General features: G+C 36.9%; 1 protein-coding gene across 2 annotated transcripts in view; it reads right to left on the bottom strand.

Annotated features, from left to right (window-relative positions):
* Nucleotides 1-19,870, bottom strand: part of PREX2 (phosphatidylinositol-3,4,5-trisphosphate dependent Rac exchange factor 2) — a 279,954-nt gene that overhangs the window by 74,771 nt on the left and 185,313 nt on the right. Inside the window, exons 31-34 of one of the 2 annotated variants that reach the window (XM_060115599.1) lie at nt 18,222-18,263; nt 14,132-14,349; nt 10,126-10,228; nt 7,252-7,395 (exon numbers count right to left, since the gene is read on the bottom strand). In XM_060115599.1, coding sequence (XP_059971582.1) covers nt 7,252-7,395; nt 10,126-10,228; nt 14,132-14,349; nt 18,222-18,263 — 507 coding nt within the window. The remainder of the gene's footprint in view (nt 1-7,251; nt 7,396-10,125; nt 10,229-14,131; nt 14,350-18,221; nt 18,264-19,870) is intronic. The other variant, XM_060115600.1, reaches the window with a different exon arrangement.

Here is a 19,870-nt window from a genome sequence, read left to right as displayed (position 1 = left end):
AAGGAGCAAGGTAAAAACCCACCAGACCAAACAAATGAAGAGGAAATAAAATAGTCAGTCTACCTGAAAAAGAATTAAGAGCAATGATGGGAAAATGATCCGAAATCTTGGAAATAGAATGCAGAAAATACAAGAAACATTCAACAAGGACCTAGAAGAACTAAAGAGCAAAGAAACAGTGATGAACAACACAATGAATGAAATTAAAAATTCTCTAGAAGGGATCAATAGCAGAATAACTGAGGCAGAAAAATGGATAAGTGACCTGGAAGATAAAACAGTGGAAATAATTACTGTAGAGCAGAATAAAGAAAAAAGAATGAAAACAATTGAGGACAGTCTCAGAGACCTCTGGAACAACATTAAATGAACCAACATTCAAATTATAGGGGTCCCAGAAGAAGAAGAGAAAAAGAAAGGGACTGAGAAAATATTTGAAGAGATTATAGTTGAAAACTTCCCTAATATGGGAAAGGAAATAGTCAATCAAGTCCAGGAAGCACAGAGAGTCTCATACAGGATAAATCCAAGGAGAAACACGCCAAGACACATATTAATCAAACAATCAAAAATTAAATATAAAGAAAACATATTAAAAGCAGCAAGGGGAAAACAACAAATAACATACAACGGAATCCCTATAAGGTTAACAGCTGATCTTTCAGCAGAAACTCTGCAAGCCAGAAGGGAGTGGCAGGACATATTTAAAGTAATGAAAGGGAAAAACCTACAAACAAGATTACCCAGCAAGGATTTCATTCAGATTTGACAGAGAAATTAAAATCTTTACAGACAAGCAAAAGCTAAGAGAATTCAGCACCACCAAACCGGCTTTAAAAAAGCTAATAATGAAAGCCCTTGCACTGGAGTAAAAGCATAACTTTCACTGCTTAGTAACTTAGTGTGACCTTGGGCATGTTCATTAATATCTGAGATCCTCAGGTTCCTCGTTTGTGAAATGGAAAATAAGAGCACTTACTAATTATGGCTCTTGAGAAATAATTAAATTAAATAATAGTATTAAGAGAGCCCATGACTATTCTTATCATTTATGGAATGTATTTTCTGTACAAGGCAAGGTGCCCAATGCCCCACAGGCATGATCTACTTCAATTTCCACAGGAGATATAGATGACGCTTGAGTATGCTTAGCCAAACTGGAAGTTTGGGGATCTAAGAGTAGGGTCCATGCAAGGATACTTGAATTTGTGATTTAAGGTCAGAAAGACTAGAAGGTGACCACCAGGAAGGGGCAACAGGGGAACTAGAGGCAGGGGGTCGGGAGTGGGAGGGAATAAGAAAACCCCTGGTATCTAGTTTCTATAAAGTCTTGATGGCTCAGCTTTGGCCAGAATGTCCAGTCCTGCTCTAAAAGCTTGTTACAATAGAAAAACTAATTTTCCTTATATTTCTTAATGATATTTTCAAATTAACACCAGTTAAGATTCACAATTATGTAATTTTTTTTAAAAAATGAGAAAAGAGTTTAACAGTGTTGCGAAGAGTCTCAGCGATATTTTATGGCTCATGTATAGGGTTTTAGGGAAATGAACTAAAAAAAAGATGAGTTTTATATTTAAAAAGTAAACTGTGCATGGCAAAGTAGAGGAAGGAGAACAACATTCTGTTTTTTAGGTGAATAGTTTGGTTATTTATAGCTATTTTTTAAATAAATAAAGTGGAATGACATTTTACCAAACTAAATTTCTATTCTCAGTAAAAAAAAAAAAGGTTAAATATATAATAATGTCCAAACTTCAAAGTTTGACCACTCTTTTGCACTTTCTTGTCTACTTTTCTTAATTCTCATCCATATAATATTTCTTAAAAATAGTATTGACATATTTGATTGAATAAATATTTAATTTATTTAAAAGCACTTAATTAAAAGCAGTATTTAAAATACAACTCGAATTTATTTGCTTGTTTTACTTCTACTACTTTTGAATTTAGAAGCAAAACATTCCATTAAATGTAGGTATAGTCCGTAAAAAAGGAAAACATAATGAATGTTAGCAGAAATTAAAGATTAACTTATTCTAAGACTGAAAATGAGCCTCACTTCCACTCACTCAAAATGCATTTCATGGCTTTTTCAAGAAAGGGATTAACCAGAAATCTCTGAGGAACAATTTTAAGAATAGTTTCAATCAACTAACACCCTCTTCTGATAGTGCTACAATGGTACTTTATTGGTTAAATAAGACACTACATACACACTGTTACAAATCTCCAGAAATGGTCACAATTGGTCAGAATTCCTCAGAATTGGTCGCAACGTCTGTGAGGAAGGCAAGTTTTGTCCATGTTGCTGTGACCAACTTTGCAAAAGGCTGTTCTGCTTTGTAAAGAGAGGGGGGTTCACAGGCTCATGTACCCACTCTTAACATTCAGGAAATCTCAACTCTGGGAATTGTTCCTTTCTCTTTTCAAAAGCTATTTAATGTTTTGTTTATAAATACTGTGCAAAACCCAAATGGAAAACTAAAGGATTCATCTTTTAAAGGATCTTAAGAAGAATTTTGCAGGAAAAACGCATGAATGAAGGTAAATTAGAAACTGACAATGTTTATAACAAAATATTCCCTTCTGTTTAAAAAAGAGAAAATGCTCAAGCTTCTGGGTGATTTTAATTATTCTCTGAGAATAGAAAGACACCTTCTAAAGAGGTAAAAGTTAGGAGTAACAGTTTTGGGTGCCAGCTTTTTGCACAGGGGGTGAAGAAACCAAATATCCCCAAGAATGTGCTTGTGGAGAAGGAACCAGCATTGCATGTCCCATTTAGTTTAAGGAAAATCACCACCAGAGACTCAGGGAATAGGTACTTAACAACACTTTACAAGGAAGGGATACCACATTCCAGGACATAGTACATAACTAAAGACATAGTACATAACTAAAAAAAAGACCTTTATCTGATGCCATGTCCCAAAGAGGTAGAATACACGGGTCTAGGAACCAAGGGTAGAAGCAGAAATAGCCATGCTAGCATCTGTGGAGGGTTAAATTGTGTCCCTAAAAAAAATATGACAAAGTCCTAACCCCGGTGGCTGCAAATGTGACCTAATTTTGATATAGGGTCTTACAGATGAAATCAAATTAAAATGAGGTCATACTGGATTAGGGTGCACCAGAATCCAATGACTGTTGTCCTTTTAAGAAAAGGGAGATTTGGACAGAGACACAGAGACAGACACACAGAGGGAAGAAGGCCATGTGAAGACAGAGGCAGAGACTGTAATTATGCTGCCATAAGCCAAGGAATGCTGGTAACCACCAGATGCCAGAAGGGGTAAGAAAAGATACTTCCTTAGAGCCTGCCAAGGGGACATGGCCTGTGAACATCTTGGTTTCAGACTTCTAGCCTCCAGAACTACGACAGAATAAATTTCTATTGTTTTAAACCACCAAGTTTGTGGTCATTTTTATGGCAGTGTTGGGAAACTTATCAATTCCAGGGGCTCCCTTGGGGTATGTGTGCTTCCCATCCCTGAAATTCTGGCTCCATAGTTTTAAGGGTCCTGATCCCCAAAGGGGCACACTTTCCCTAGGAGACAAAGAAGGGGCCCCACTGAACTGTAAACTCTGGTTGACACCCGGGCACCTGAGTCTCCTTGTGCCAAGGCACCATCCAACAAGAAAAGAAATCCCTATCTTGTCAGGCTAATCTACCCTGATCATCCATAAGGAAGTAGGGCTATTGTTACATAACGAGGACAAGAAGGAACATGTCTGGCATCCAGGTAATCCGCTCAGGTCTCTCTTGGTACCCCCTCGCCCAAATTTGATGGTAAATGGACACACGCAGCAAACCTGGCCTGAGAAGGGCCTAGTGACACCAGGGAATCAGGCCTCTTGGGGCTGAAGGTCTTAGTCATGCCACCGAGACCAGCAGAGGCTCAGGCTGAGAATGAGGCTACCGTACAAAGGATGGCATAAGAGGGAAAATGAGAATCTGTTGTAGCCCCAAGACCATCTGCAGCAGCAAGGACTATAGCTTGTCCCATTAATATGCTGCTAAATTATCCCCCCCGGAACAAAGGACCATCAGTCAGGAAGGACACCCTCCCTACACAAAGGAATAGATCAAGATGCGGACAATGTTAGATACTATAAAGCTACCCACTCAGATCCCGTTTCAGAAACGAAGGGCTCTTTGCCCAGCTGCTGTGATTGCCAGAAGACATCCCTCAGCTGTCAGCTCTACAGGGCATCTTCAGCCTCTGCTAAAAAAACCTGTCCCACCCAAATCACGTCTCCTTCTCGGTGTAGCCCAAGTCCTAATGACCTAACAGCGCAGAAGCAAAAAGGCCCAGTTCTCATTGCCCCGGCTCCCCAGAACCTAGAAGTGTCAAACACTTGTGAAATGGATTCATGTAACTAAGCAGAGATTAACTAGATAACTGCACAGTGGTTTATAATCCACATAGCTCTGCTTTCTCACTCTTGGTGGATATTAGAATCACCTGGAAAGCTTCTACAATATACTGGTATTTGTGCCCCACTTCCCAGAGATTCTGACTTCATTGGTTCGGTGTGGAACCAAGGAACCAAGCATGGGTATTTTCTAAAACAGTCCCAAGGTGATTAAAGGGCAGCCAGCTTGAGAACCACTGAGAGACGGCATGAAAGCAAGCCAGGGACCCTGGATATCTATCTTCCTTGGACTCCCATTTTCACCCAGTTTAGAGTTACTTGCTTTATCTTACCAAGGGCTCAGGGATCCTAAAAGGATTAATTCTCTGAACTGTAGGAAGTAATTCTAGAAGACTGCTTTACTGTGATCTTTACCTTCTAGCATTTTGGTTATGCTTTGTGCTGACTTTTCTGTCTGGCTGTTTCTGTGTTCCTAACCTTGGAAATCTGCCTTTTTGCCATTTTGTCTGCCTAGACTCTTTTTCTCCAGAAGCTCTGGTTTTTAGCAATGTTCGTTCCCTAAAAGTTTACCCTGCTTGCCTCCAACCCTGGAATTCCTGATTTACTAGCTGGTCCCACCTCTGCAGGGGGCCCCGTTCATCCATGTGCCCTCCTTTGCCCAAGGATCCATGCAGACAAGAAAAAATGAGAAGGCAGGACATTTGCTTCTTGTTCTAGGTACATGGTACCACGGACAACCTTAGGAGCGCTGACTCTAACACATTTCCAGGAAATTTTCAAATTCATCTACTCTTCATTAAATTCATCTTTATTCAAAGTCATCATCAAATTTCTTCTCTTTATTCAAATTCATCTTCTCTTATTTGCTAACAAAGACTCACATACCCACAAAACTAAAACCCTTCAATTAAACTTTCATCCCAGGAATAGACTCCATTTGGAATCTCTCCCATTTACCACCACTTTCAATTACCAGATGGTAATCGCTGCTCAAGCTAGGGCTGAATTTCCTGTGCTTCTCTAAAGCTGATGAAAACTCAGTTACTAATGATTCCTCATGGGAGTTTTATGAATGCAGCGGAACCTCTGCAACTCCTTTAAATAAACAACCTTATCACTGACAGATTTTTAATGAGACCGACTATTTTCCAGTCGTCTTTACCTATCTGTGACCTCCACTGCAGAACTGTTTCCACTGTCACCTCATCAAATCATTTTTCATATTTTACTGCCGTGTGAATACTAAAACCTAATGTTTGCTAGAGTTTTTCTTTACATTACACTGTAAAAGCAACAGTGTACTCCTTGAAATCATATATATTTCAGGATTCTTTTTAAATTAGCTTTAGCCACAGTTATAAAATAGAGGTTACTTGCAAAATCATTTTTTCCCTATGCACACTGGCTGCTGGGTATGAATATTCAGCTATTTACGGTTGGTGTGTCACAAATGTAATCACTTTTTTAGAAAAGATGATTAATGCCATCTGTTATCTCAGTAATGATTTCAAAGACAGAATTTTTTAAAAGAGAGAAATCAAGGAAAAGAAATGAAGAGCCTTTAACAAGGGCAAGGTCTGGTTAAACCCTATAACAGTTAATATTCCAGACCAGCAGCCTTTCCTCTCTTCTAAAACTACTAATCTCTGTAATGGCTTTTAACATATTTTAGGCTAAACTATTCTCCTAACATAATTCCAAAGGTCTATTTTTGCTCAATTTCTTTTTCTTTTTTATTTCTTTTCATTGCAGATTCTTTTATTACCTACATGGACCCTATCACATAAATGAAAATACCTTCTAATAACTCCTAAGATCTCTGTGCTGAAATTTTTCTCTGCTTAAATGTATTCTTGCCAAGTATCTGAGGTAGTCATTTTTAAACTATGGCAATTGAAGGAAGAGTAATCTATCTTTTAGAATTATAACAACACGCATGTGGTACAAAGCAGAATTTTCACTTGGCAGTGAATTTAGATTTCATGTGCCTCTCTGTTCTTCCGTTACTGAGATGGATTTTATTCCTCTACTCTTCTCATTTTTTATTAAAATATAAAAATTCTACAGCAATACCAATGCAGTCTTGAAAACTCAAAGAAGAAAAAATGAAATGTTCTGTTGTACCACTCAGAGAAATTGATACAATCTTGATCACAGCATGAACCTAAAAAAAAATCATAGACAAAAAGATACTACACAATAATCTGAATTTCTGATCTTTTCTGGCAGCATCTGTGACCACAGAAATAAAGAAGATCCAGGACCTTCCCTGGGAAATCACTTCACTGCAAGAATCTTCTTATTTGTTATTCTTAATTTCTTCTACTGCAGTTAACACTCATTGTTTATTTGCCAAAACAATTTTTTTATTATGAAAGGAATACATTTTTACTGACCAAAAAATTGACACAATGCAAAAAACCTTAAAGATTAAAATATCAATTTAATCATCCTATGATACATTTTACACACATGTAAGTATATACATACATGTATGACATAATTGACACTATAATATAAATTCTTTTTTGTAATCTGCGTGGGTATGTTATCAAACTTCTTCTATCTCATAAAATATCTTAACCAACCAATTTTAATGGTTCTACCATAATTTAAGCCAAATTAATTTATCTTTATTTAAGCCACTCATGCCTTATTTCTCCACTAAATAATGCTGCAATCCTATTTGATAAGTATTTAAACCATACGCAATTCTTTCCTTAACAAACATTCCCACCAGTAAACATATTACCTAGGTACTATGAATAAATTTTTGAATTCATGAAAAAAAAGGATGGTCACAACTACATTTTAAAAAATTGATAAAGATAAAATAATTTAAGTACATGAAGTGTAATAAAGAAAGCAGCTTACCTTGTGCAAAAAGAACAGGATGAATTTTAAACCCTCCTCCGTTTTTCAACCTTTGAGGCAGTTGTTCAAAATGATAACTATCGATGTAGAAGTAAACTTTCAGAGCTTGCCGGCTTCCTTCAGCTTGATAAGTAAGAGGAACATCTAAAATGACATTTAATGTTATATTACTTCCTAAAATCAGGATATTTTATTTAGTATATTTGTTAAGCTTTAAAAAGAATCCCAGGGCTTCCCTGGTGGCGCAGTGGTTGACAGTCCGCCTGCCGATGCAGGGGACGCGGGTTCGTGCCCCGGTCCGGGAGGATCCCACGTGCCGCGGAGCGGCTGGGCCCGTGAGCCATGGCCGCTGAGCCTGCGCGTCCGGAGCCTGTGCTCCGCAACGGGAGAGGCCACAACAGTGAGAGGCCCGCGTACCGCAAAAAAAAAAAAAAAAAAAAAAAAGAATCCCGAAAATTACTAGAAACTAATATATTAAAAGTACCCACGTATATTAAAGCTCAGGTTTGGCATACTGACAGTGTTAGTTGGTGAAAGAGTATTAAATCAGCTTCTCATTAGCTAAAGCAACAGATTTATTACTGTATATAAAATTCTGTAATAGAAAACTTCGTTACACTTTAACACACCAGGTGTCTCACTTAACTAAATGAGAAGTTTAGCTACACATGGTTTGGAATCACAATTCCCCAGGACAGCTGCCTCATTCATATTTTAGTCAAGATGAGTCCTTGGGGTATACTTCTGAAGTAGTGTGCAAGAAACTGAGTACATAGCAACCATTATCACAGTTAGCACGTGTTTTGCAAGTTCCATTCCCCGAGCACCAGATCAAAACTGCCCTACCTGCCCCCTCAGTTTCATCCTTTGCTCTTTTTCCAATTCCTGTCATGCATTCGTATTATCTTCTAATTTATTATCAAAATAACTCATTTATCTCACCTATTATTTATCTCTGTCTGTTTAGTTCTCTATTGGATCCAACACTTGGCCATAAGTAGGCACTTAAGAAATTTTCGATGAATGAATGATTATAATTCCTAGATAACAGATTAAATGAATATTTATGGAGTCCCTATTTATTGTACTTGACATTGGAAATGTGCAAATAAGTAAAAACCTTTCCCAGCCCTGAAAGATCTGTTTAGATCTTCTACCGTAATACATAGGGGATCCTCACATTTATGAACAAACAAGAAACAGAAAAATAACAAACTGCTAAAGATTTCTTGGACCGATAGACACATTTTAAACCTATTTGTGACAATGCTGAAATGGTAGATAAATGATCATAACTTGCAGAAACTGAAAGATATAGAGATTAAGCCCTAGGTGTTGCTATTTCTCTGGATGTATACTTCTAAAACAATGCCTTTGTTAGGTTTAAGGATGGCCCATTGCTAAAGGAAAGGGATACTTTTCAATCTTTCAATTCAGTTTCATAAAGTAACTTCTTTGCAACATTAGATACATCCAAGTTCTGTTGAAATCCTATTCTTCATTCTGTACAGCAAGTTTGTTTATTCTTCTACGTTTATAACCATAAAGCCTTTCTGCCTGATGCACTGTATAAACTGAATTGATATTTGTTCATTTACTTGAAAAAAAATATTGGCCTTTTTGTTCCAGGCATCTCGAGTGCTGGATATACAGCAATGAACAAGATAGGTTTTGCCGTCTTGGAAATAGTACAGGATGAATAAATTAATCAAGATAGTTAATGTGATTATATTTGTACACACTAAATTTTTTGACACTTGGATAATTTTTAATTTTCATTTTTAAGCTGGCAAAAATGTAGACTATGTGTCTACTTCTTCAGAATTAAATTATAAATTTTATCAATTACTGTCAGATCAAACAACTGTAATGTCTCTGTATATTCTTGGCTCTAAACACTGTTTTCATTGCCTGCTAACACACTTTCTACAGGATCAACTGAAGATAAGGAGTGGAAACCCAATTCAATCAATTTTGCTAAGTAATTATTATATATTTGAGCGAATGTTTTGGTGGCCTCAGAGATTATCCACATAGTCAGAAATGTTAGGGCAGTTCTTTTATTAAAAGAAGTCTTGACATGAAAGAAGCAGCAGAAAGGACAAATGTTCTGTGATCCCACTTATATGAGGTACGTAGCGTAGGCAAATTCAGAGCCAGAAAGTGGAAGAGAGGTTACCAGGAATTGGAGAAGCGGGGGAGGGTAGTGATTGTTTAAGGAGTATGGAATTTCTGTTTGGGAAGATGAAAAAGTTCTGGAGACGGATGGTGGAAATGGCTGCACAACATTGTTTTTTTTTTTTTTTTTTTTTTTGCAGTACGCAGGCCTCTCACCGTTGCGGCCTCTCCCGCTGCGGAGCACAGGCTCCGGATGCACAGGCTCAGCGGCCATGGCTCACGGGCCCAGCCGCTCCACGGCATGTGGAATCTTCCCGGACCGGGGCACGAACCCGCGTCCCCTGCATCAGCAGGCAGACTCTCAACCACTGCACCACCAGGGAAGCCCCATGCACAACATTTTGAATGAAATTAATACCACTGAATTGTATACTGAAAATGGGTTAAATGGTAAATTTTATGGTATGTATGTTTCACCACAATAACAAAAAAGAAAAGGCAATCTTGAGTAGCACACACACACTCCAAAAAAGTTTTAGAGGTCAGACTAATAGCTAAAAACATAAGTATAAAATTAGCTGTAAATTTAATTTATATATACTTTCTATCACTTCCCCAGTTGGTTATTACTATTTTACCCTAAATATTTTATATAAAACTGCATATCAAATATATTCATATCAAAGTTATGACATATGTTGTTGTCTGATGCCAAAGAAATTTTACAAAACATACATGAAATATTTAACTACTTACTTGCAACCAGTGGTTCCTCTTCTGATGGTTTAAAGTAAAAAGAAACCTTTTCCAAATCAAATAGTGCAACCAGTGTATCTTCTAGCATGGCTTGTTCATCTGTCTAGAAAGAAATAAAAACAATACCTGATGTGATAGGATTGCTTGGGATAAAACATAATATAACATAATACAACGTAACAACTCCAGACCAAAACTAGGTTCACTTGTGTTTTATTTAAGTACAAACCAAATTATCAACACATCTAAGAATTTACTGCCTAAAATGAAATGAACAAATCCTGTTATGTTTCTTTTGTAGTTTTATATTTTCCCTTTTCTCTGCTGCCTAAATGATTTTTGGATTCCAATTCTATTGATTTTGTTTATAAGTTACAAATGTGTACACAAAAAAACATGCTATTTGCCTCTAAATCTCTATAATCTGACAAATATAATAGCTGAAAGACAAAAAGATTGTTTTCTTAAAAAGCCTAGTACATAATGGTCATCGTACTTTACGATAAGATAACCTGTGCATTATTCAATTTGCAATTTTTGAAAACTGTGATAAAAGCAATTTGCATGTATGTAATGATTTTTCTTCCAAAGAGCCTGGGGACAAGAATCATTTTCACTTGCCTTTATGGGGCCTTAATCTAGAATCTTATGAATATGAGATTTGATTTGTTTTAATCATTCATTTCATTCCTACAGCATATTTTACAGCTGAGGCAGGTAAGGCCCAGACATGGTAACAAGTTCACTGCATATCTCAGCGACATCATCTTTCTACTACTGGATCTGACCTTCCTATTAGCAGTTCAGTGCACTATCTAAAGTCATTTACTAATTTCCTCATGAAAGAATAATTAACCTAATCATACACAACTTTTCTTTCAAAGGTACATTTGTTTCCTTAAGAATGTCAATGATCCTTTTTTTTTTTTGAGGTATGTGGGCCTCTCACTGTTGTGGCCTCTCCCGTTGTGGACCACAGGCTCTGGACGCGCAGGCTCAGCGGCCATGGCTCACGGGCCCAGCCGCTCCGCAGCATGTGGGATCTTCCCGGACCGGGGCACGAACCCGTGTCCCCTGCATCGGCAGGCGGACTCTCAACCACTGCGCCACCAGGGAAGCCCAAATGATCCTTTTCAACAATAATTTTAACATGCTTTACCCTCATTTTTTAAAAGTTGCTGTAAGCTTATAGCCATATTTTGGGGGCAGTATGAGTAGAGGGTGAAGGAGATGGTAAAGAATTTCCATTGTGTATGGGAAAAACCCCACTAAGGCAGCCTCAGACCCCAAAGAAGGACTGCATGGATACCAAAAGGTTAACAGCATCATCACCTTTGTACTTAGTTTGGTACTTAATATAATGGATGGTACACAGTAAGTGCTGGATAAATGTTTATAAGACTGTTACTTTTTAAAGTCCTTTGAAGCAGCAGAAAAATGCCATGAACCTGGAATTGTAGGGACAGGACTAAAGAATCAGCATTCTTTCAATTAAGAGGAATACACAGAGGAAGAAATGTCCCAAACAGGCTGCGCTCTGATCGTAACTTGCAGATGTGGCTAAACACATACCCAAGGACCTAGGACTGCGCTCAGAGCCCAGGAACACACAGACCGCCAGTGCCTGCAGCTCCCAGGGAGCTCTTCACAGTTACAGGAGGCCCTTAGCGCTCTTGTTACAGAGGCAGAAAGACTACAAGTTTCTTTGACTTTTTTTTTTAACTACCTTTGAATTTTTTTTAATCAATTCTTTAAATAAACTTAAGGGTTTCATAAGACTGATTTAAAACAAAAAAACAGCTTTCTTGAGATATAATTCACATACCATAAAATTCACCCAGTTTAAGTATACAGCTCAGGGGTTTTTAGTATATATGCAGAGTTGTGTAACTATCACCATCATCCGATTTTAGAATATTTTCACCACCCCAAAAAAGAAACTCAGTACCCATTAGCATTCATCCTCCATATACCTTCCTCCAATCCTTAGCCCCAGGCAACCACTAGCCTATTTTCAGTCTCTAAAGTTTGCCTATTATATTATTACATAATAATGTAATCAAATAATACGTGGTCTTTTGTAACTGATTTCTCTTAACATGTTTCCAAGGTTCATCCATGTTGTAGCATGTATCAGTACCTCACTCCTTTTTAATGCTGAATAATATTTCATTGTATGGATATACCCCAACTTGTTTATCCACTCATCAGACAGCTCATGGACATTTGGGTTGTTTCCACTTTTTAAGTATTATGAATAACCTTGCCAGGAACATTTGTGTACAAGTTTGGCTAGAATATAAGTTTTCTTTTCTCTTGGATATTACCTAGGAGTAGAATTTCTGGGTCATATAGAAATTCCTCATTTAACATTTTGAGGAACTGCCGTAATGTTTTCCAAAATGGCTGCACTATTTTCCATTCCCCCCAGCAGTGTCTGAGGGTTACAATTTCTCCACATCCTCACCAACACTTGTGCCTGTCTTTTGGATTGTAGCCATCCACATCACTGTGACATAGTATCTCACTGTAGTTTTGAGTTGCACGTCCCCAATGGCTAATGATGTTAATCGACTTTTCATGTGCTTTTGGCCATGTTATATCTTCTTTGGAGAAATGGCCATTCAAATCCTTTGCCTGCTTTTTAATCGAGATGTCTTTTTATTCTTTAGTTTTAAGGATTCTTTATATAGTTTGGATATGTCACTTACCAGATGTATGAATTACAAATACTTTCCCCAATTCCTTGAGATTTCAAATAAATGTACCAGCACTTGACTAGACAATGGCAGTTTTTAAGTAAGAAAAGAACAGAAATGAAGCCTCATTCATTAATTAATTTGTTCAACAAACACTTAAAGCCTACCATGCAATAGGAAGAGGGCATCTTATCTTACGTAATTTTTATTTGATAGGCAATGATTAATTAGTATTTATTTTGTTTTTAAACACTTTTCAAGTGATTTATTTCAAAGTTTTCATTAATTAAATCTTTCTTATTTGGTTATATTAGCAACCAAATAAAAAACTGATCACCCACATGGAGTGTATAGAGTCTTTCCAAAAGAATCTAATCCTGTTTCTCTGAATTTCACTCAGCTGAATGGACTTCCTTACCTTACCATTCCAGAACTTTTTATGACCGTGCAGTACAGCAATTACCCCCCGTCCTCAATACCATTGAAGAAAAACATTATTTTGATGTACAAACTCATATACATTCGTTTAAAAACTCAACCATGTTACTTGGTAGCTACATTTTCTATGTGTACTTTAACAGATAAAATAGCGTCTCATGTTTCAAATCAAAATTATATTTAACACGCACCTTAAGTTTAAATAAACTGAACATATTTGCCTTTATACATCATGACAACTATCAGAACCACAGGAAGTATATGTGAAAAAACTCTAAGTTCACCACAGTTTTATCAAACATTTCGAGATGCTTTCTTCATCTCCGCTGTGGACAACTGATGCATAAACACGGCATATTTTACAGTAATTAAGGCAATGTTCTTAGATTTAACAGGAAAAACATGCACACAAAGGAAGGAAATAAAATCATTTAACACATGCAAATTTTAACCAGATTGTCAGACAGTATGGCATGCAAGTTGTCAGAGCTCTTCTAAGAGCATGTTCCAGAACATCAACCTCAGGGGGAGCTCAGGTCTCACGGCAGACTCTTCCTTCTGGACTGCAAATAAGCAACCGCAGCAGACAGACACTCTTTCCTCTGCTGACCTTTCTCGGCCGGTGCTTAGGGATATAGGAATTAGTAACAGATGGAGGCTTTCTCAGCTTTTAGCAGCCACTGAGAATAAAAATCAGGAAAGATATTTCCACATACTTATTAAAGCTATATATGCCCATGGAAAAACATATCCTTTTAAAGGAGCTGGATGACTGTGGATACAATAACGAATAACCATGTTTTATTGGGAATAGGTCCCAATGTACGTTCCAGTTGACACAGCCAGTGGGAGGCACTGTGGTTCCTTACCAAGTTTGGTGACAGAAGTGACTGAAAGTGAAAAAGAACTCCTGCATTCGCTATCTGGTCCAGCCACCTTCTGCTGGCTTCCCAAGTTTCCATCTCATTTTCCTTGCTGTTGTCAAACATCTGGTTTAAGGCGGCCATGAGCTGCTCGGAGAAGGCACAGACTGTGGCCACGAGACTCTGGCAGAAAACCATGTCTCTTCGGAGCTGTGTCTCACTGTCTGTGATCCAGGAGAACATAAAGGCAGTTTTGGAAAATGTCATAGTTGAATAAGACCAATGCATTCAGCATTTGCATTCACTGTTATTTCATCCTTCCCCTAAACTCACCCCATGGGAAAAATGTGAATTTGAGCTCTATTCATGAGCACATACGTTTGAGCAAGTATGCTCAAACAGAAAACACTGAACACCCAAAAATGTTAGAAACATTAAGCTCATTTTTCTTAATTGATATTGTAACTTTATTTTGCGATCACTAAATTGTTTTATAAAACCCAATAAAATAAGGCTTTATTTTATTTACTTTATTTTTCATGACGGAACACAATTTGTACTGGTACATGACACTTTCCTAAAGAAAACTCAAAGTCCAGTTTTTCAGTTTGCGCTGGTAAATGAAATAAAATATTATTAGTACTAAATTTTAAAAAACTACCTGCTAGACCTATTCAAATATTAATGTGAAACACACATGGGGAAGAGTATCATGTCCAATTGCTTGTAATAATATGCAAATCTGTATCTCCTGAAGTCACCTATTCAACTTCGTAAGGTATAAACAGGTCCAGTTCATAAATTCCTACATTTTTTTGAAATAGGTAAAATATTTGCAGTTCTAGCATAAATTGATTTTTACTAGCATTCTTATTCTGCGATTAACTGGACTTTTGATTGACCCACTTTGAAGGTATGTTTACCCTGTGAATTGCCAGTCCTGGATCTCAGGTTTTTCAAATGGGAAGCAGCTGTGCCCCTGAGAACCTGATCCCAAAAGGTTCACTTCTCTGGGGCGTTGGATATAACACAAACTACATAAACAACCTGAACACGAAGCCATACATTCTGTACATTGAGAAATCTCTTGTACTAGAGGAACAACACAGGTAAATATCATCATACTTCCAAAAGTGTACTGAATATTTTGAGGGCTCAGAATCTTCTGAAATGAAGAAGCATTGTCAATAATTAGTGTATAATGTAGATAAACATGCTGCCTTTACTCAGCAATGAGTTCTTGCTTTATTGATAGAAAGGCATAGTTTTTAAGTTGTTTACCAAGAACATGGAACACCTGTTTTTAATGACTGTCAAAGCATGTGTACACATAAGTGCTGCTTGTTACTTAGTTTCACTGTTAGTAAAAGCTACTCTTGAAAATTTTGTTAGAAACAGGATAATATATTAAAAATATTTAATTATATAATAAAATATTCATTGACTAGGTTGAACTATATGAACTTGCTGTTTTAGTAGGTCAACATGATTGAATATGGCAATTCCATATAGTTCAATCTATTAATTTAACTAACAACATGTGTTAGACATTTCTTTTAAGTAGTTATATACTATGTGCCTGTTCTAATAGATAGAAAAGAACATTTTACAGGTCACTATAAAATGGCTAAACTGGGAAAGAACTTTGTTCAATTTTCAACTAAGAAAAAAGCAAAACACTTATTCCGTTGTGCATAATTTGTAACTGGGTATAGACATTTAACAAATATTTACTGAATGAAAATAATGAACCAGTAGAGCAACTAACAAACAAATGAATTAACTGAAATGAAAATGTATGAGCTCATTCTCTGGCTTCTTGAAATGACTGGATTTAGTTTGACTTAAAAGGGTGATTCTTGGTCCATGGACCCTCTGGCTGCGGGCCACCCTCCTCCCCTCACCACCCAGCAAACTTGAAATCATTCTTCAAGAGTCAACTCATTGAACTACTAAAATATTATCTCCCTTTGGGGAATGTCCTCTCTCCTTCAGGAAGTCTGTGCATTTCTTTCTGTCCCCGCAGGTCTGGGGGTGTCTCCCCCTGCTGAAGGGCTAATGACCTCGCATTGTGAGAGTTTGCTCACATGCTAGTCTTCCCCCAGGGACCCGTCAGCACATCAACGCCAGGGGAAGTGACATATCATGTGATTTATGCTCAGGGACGTGAGAGGCAGATAATCTGCTTTCAACTTCCCATTCTGCCAATTTTAATCTATACAATTCTAGGTATCAGATCCCTATTCGTAAAATAGGGATTATTCCTACTTCTTAGATCTGTGATGAAGATAAATGAGATAAAAATTTAAAGCATTTAGCAAGGTGAAAATGGACAGTGATATTATCATGATTCTTCTTTTCCCTAGCATCTAGCATGGTGCCTGGCACATGGGTACTCAGTTTTATTGCTAAATAGAGAAGGAACATCATGATAAAGAAAGAAACCCAATAAGCAAACTTTCAGCAAAAACATATAGGTCTTTTCCTTTTAATTATGCAGCTGTTCGAAAGTCGCCAGTGTCCATCCTTTACCAAAGCTATTCTCATTCCTCATTTTTATCAATAAGAACTACAGCAAGAATCACAACAGCTGCTCCCAGCTTCTAGTAAAAGAAGAAAAGCAAGTTCTGTTTTTTTTGACAGCTTGTTTATTTTCGCCAAGTAAAAATTCCCTTGTAGTGGGAATACACTCAAAACAAATGGCTTTTTGCCTATCAAAGGCTTCCATTCCATTTCAGTATTTAAGCACCTACTTAAATTCATCTTCTACAGACATGTTTAAAAACATTAACACTTAATTTAGTCTCAACTGTTTAAAAAACTCAAATTCCACTGTAAGCTTGCTTATCTGAAAAGAATGAGATGGTTTCTATACATGCAAGTAATCTGTCATTATTCTGAGATTGTAGGGGAAAGAAAGCAAAATAAACAAAGAAACAAAAAGAAGAGATCAGAGAGACAGAAAGACAGGACTAAAAGACAATTAAGAATAATGTTTAGCAGACCCAGTCCCCCCTTTTCAAGTGAAAAGCATAATTTTATAGCCAACAATATGGAGTAATTTGGCTGTTTGGTATCACTCAAATGTAACAAAGAAAAAAGGAGTAAATCAAGTAGGAAAAAGGAGAATTATGATAGGAATAGAAAAATGAAATTGAAATCAAAATAAGAACAGCCATCTGAATATTAATAAATAAAGCAATGCATTCCAGGACCATTTCTGGAATTGGCAGAACTAAGTTTGAATTTCAAAACTGCACCTACTATTTATTTATTCACCCAGTAAGGCATCTCTATGCCTAATCTTCTAGATGTCCCAAAATATGTGTTGATTGACTACCATGTGCTAGTTATTATTCATCTGCTTGAATGGAGATTTCTTCACCTTTAAAACTGTGGAAACAATAATAATATTCTCACAGAGTAGTTGTGAGAACTCAGTGAAATCCATAAAAATGAGGTCCATCGACTACGCTGTCATTATGAAAGCTCAAAAAATGTAAGATACTTTTGATATTATTACTCAGTCAAAAAGCAAAGCAAAAACCTATCATCAAAAAAAAAAAAAGGCCCTCTTGGTTAAGTTGGCTCGTTCATTCGTTTATAATTTAAATTTTCCAAGTGTGACAGACTGTAAAAGTGCTCACAAATTCTTCCCCTCTCTGTGTCCATGCCCTTGCAAAACGATTTCAGATTGAGAGTCCTCCTATCAAAAGCACAGTCTGTTTCTCCTTAAATCTGAACCCGCCTACATCCTTGTTATAACAAAAGTTAGACACAGTTTCACGAAAAAGCCTATTTGTACAATTAACTTTACCAAAACCCCCTCCCTTTCTCCTTTTAAATTATATTTTGTAGAAATATACATTTATATGTTTTCATGTTTTTAACCTTTAATTGAAGATGAGCATATGTTTTATGTTTTTATCAAAATACTACCTAAGTATTTTTTTAATCTCTGCAAGGCTTTAGAAAAGGTAGAGATCATATTTCCATCTATTTTGTAAACAGTTGAAGACACTGCCTTCATATCATAAGACATCTAAGGTCATGGGCTATAATAATCTCAAATAGTAAAAATAATGTAAAATATTACCTGAATATTCAAGAAGAGCCAGGAGTATCCTACACTTTACCTCTGCAGAGAAAGATAACATACCAGTCAGTTGTTCAGTCTTTTTCTGCAACTAACATCAAATTTAACTGTGTAGTAAAAATCAGCACAGTTAAATATTAAAACATAAAGAGTTCCTTTATGTAACCAAGATTATGGGAAATAAAAAAGGCTAGGTAGTACCCTATTCTAAACAGGTTCACAGCAGAATCAGAGCAACAAAAGTAACAAATAAGAAATGCAGGAAATGCCTGAAAGGGCATTAAGTTTTACAAGTGAGACACAAGAACAAATGGATTTCAGAGGCAGAAAAGTTACACTGGAGAGACCCATCTGTTATACACTAGCTTTGTCATCCTCAATACATTGTTCATCTACTTTTGAGTCTCAACTTGCTCATTCATAAGTGATAATAACATCTATCTTATCTATTTTATAGGACTGTGTATAAAAAATAAATGGGAATATATATTAAAAGCCTTGGAAAATTATTTAAAGTGCTGTGTACCTGTGAAGCACTATTATTATTGTAACCTGGATATGGCTAAAATTGGTATAGAATTTTTTTTAAGAGAGTCTCAAAATTTTTAAAATTTTCAAAGTTCATTGTCAGGGGACTAAGTACATATCCTAAGAGTGGGAAATAGCGCTAGCAAGGGAATAGAGTAGAGAATAAATGCCAAACATTCAACAATCTAGCATAGAAAAGATTTTATTATATTATTAAGAGATTGAGATTGGGATACAATTGGAAAGCCCTATTGAAACATGGCTTTCAGCATCAGATTGATGAGTTTAGATTTATCTAACAGAAAATAACTCGAAGGCTCTGAGGCAGGGTACTGAACATGATATTTTAGGAGAATGAATCTGGTGATGGTATATATGAACCAGAAAAGATAGAGACAAGGGATTAGCCAGAAAACTATTTTAGTAACTGAGATATGAAGAAAAAGGGAAAAACTGAACAGACTTTTGAATTAAAAGAAGAAGAAAGAAGAAGAAGAAGAAGGAGAAGAAGAAGAAGAAGCTCTTTAGGATATTAGAACAAAGGCAGAGAAAAAAATGAAAAAAAGTAGTATGAAAGGAGTATAATTTTTGTAGGCAACAAAGAGTTGAAATGTCACTAACAGACATTTGAATTTAAGGTGATGGTGGATCCAGTTTAGGTATGTATTCTTCCCCACACCACCAAGCAACTCTTCAACCCCAGTTGGGTGTCCTACGATTCAATTCAGTTCTGACACTATCTACCTGTAGATCCCACAGGATAAGGGCTCAGCCCCACGGGACTGTCTCCCCACCCACTCACCCTCCTTCAGACACCAATCACAAGTCCAGGTTGTCATCTGTGCTTCTGACCAACTGGCTGTACACAGGAGGTTCCAATGATCCCCTCCCTGGGTTCGATTAGTTTGCTAGAACAGCTCACAGAACTCAGAAAACCATTTTACTTACTAGAATACCAGTTTATTATAAAAGGATGTAACTCAGGAACAGCCAGATGGAAGAGGGCAAGGCACAGGGCAAGGCATGGGGAAAGGGCACCGAGCTCCAGGCACCAACACAAGTTCACCAGCCTAGAAACCCTCCAGTCCTCTCCTTTTGGGTTTTTATGGTGGCTTCATAAC

The sequence above is a fragment of the Mesoplodon densirostris genome, chromosome 13 (assembly GCF_025265405.1).
Source record: "Mesoplodon densirostris isolate mMesDen1 chromosome 13, mMesDen1 primary haplotype, whole genome shotgun sequence".
Classification (NCBI taxonomy): Eukaryota; Metazoa; Chordata; class Mammalia; order Artiodactyla; family Ziphiidae; genus Mesoplodon; species Mesoplodon densirostris.
Note: the sequence above shows the minus strand (reverse complement) of the source record. Positions and strands in the feature narration are given on the sequence as shown.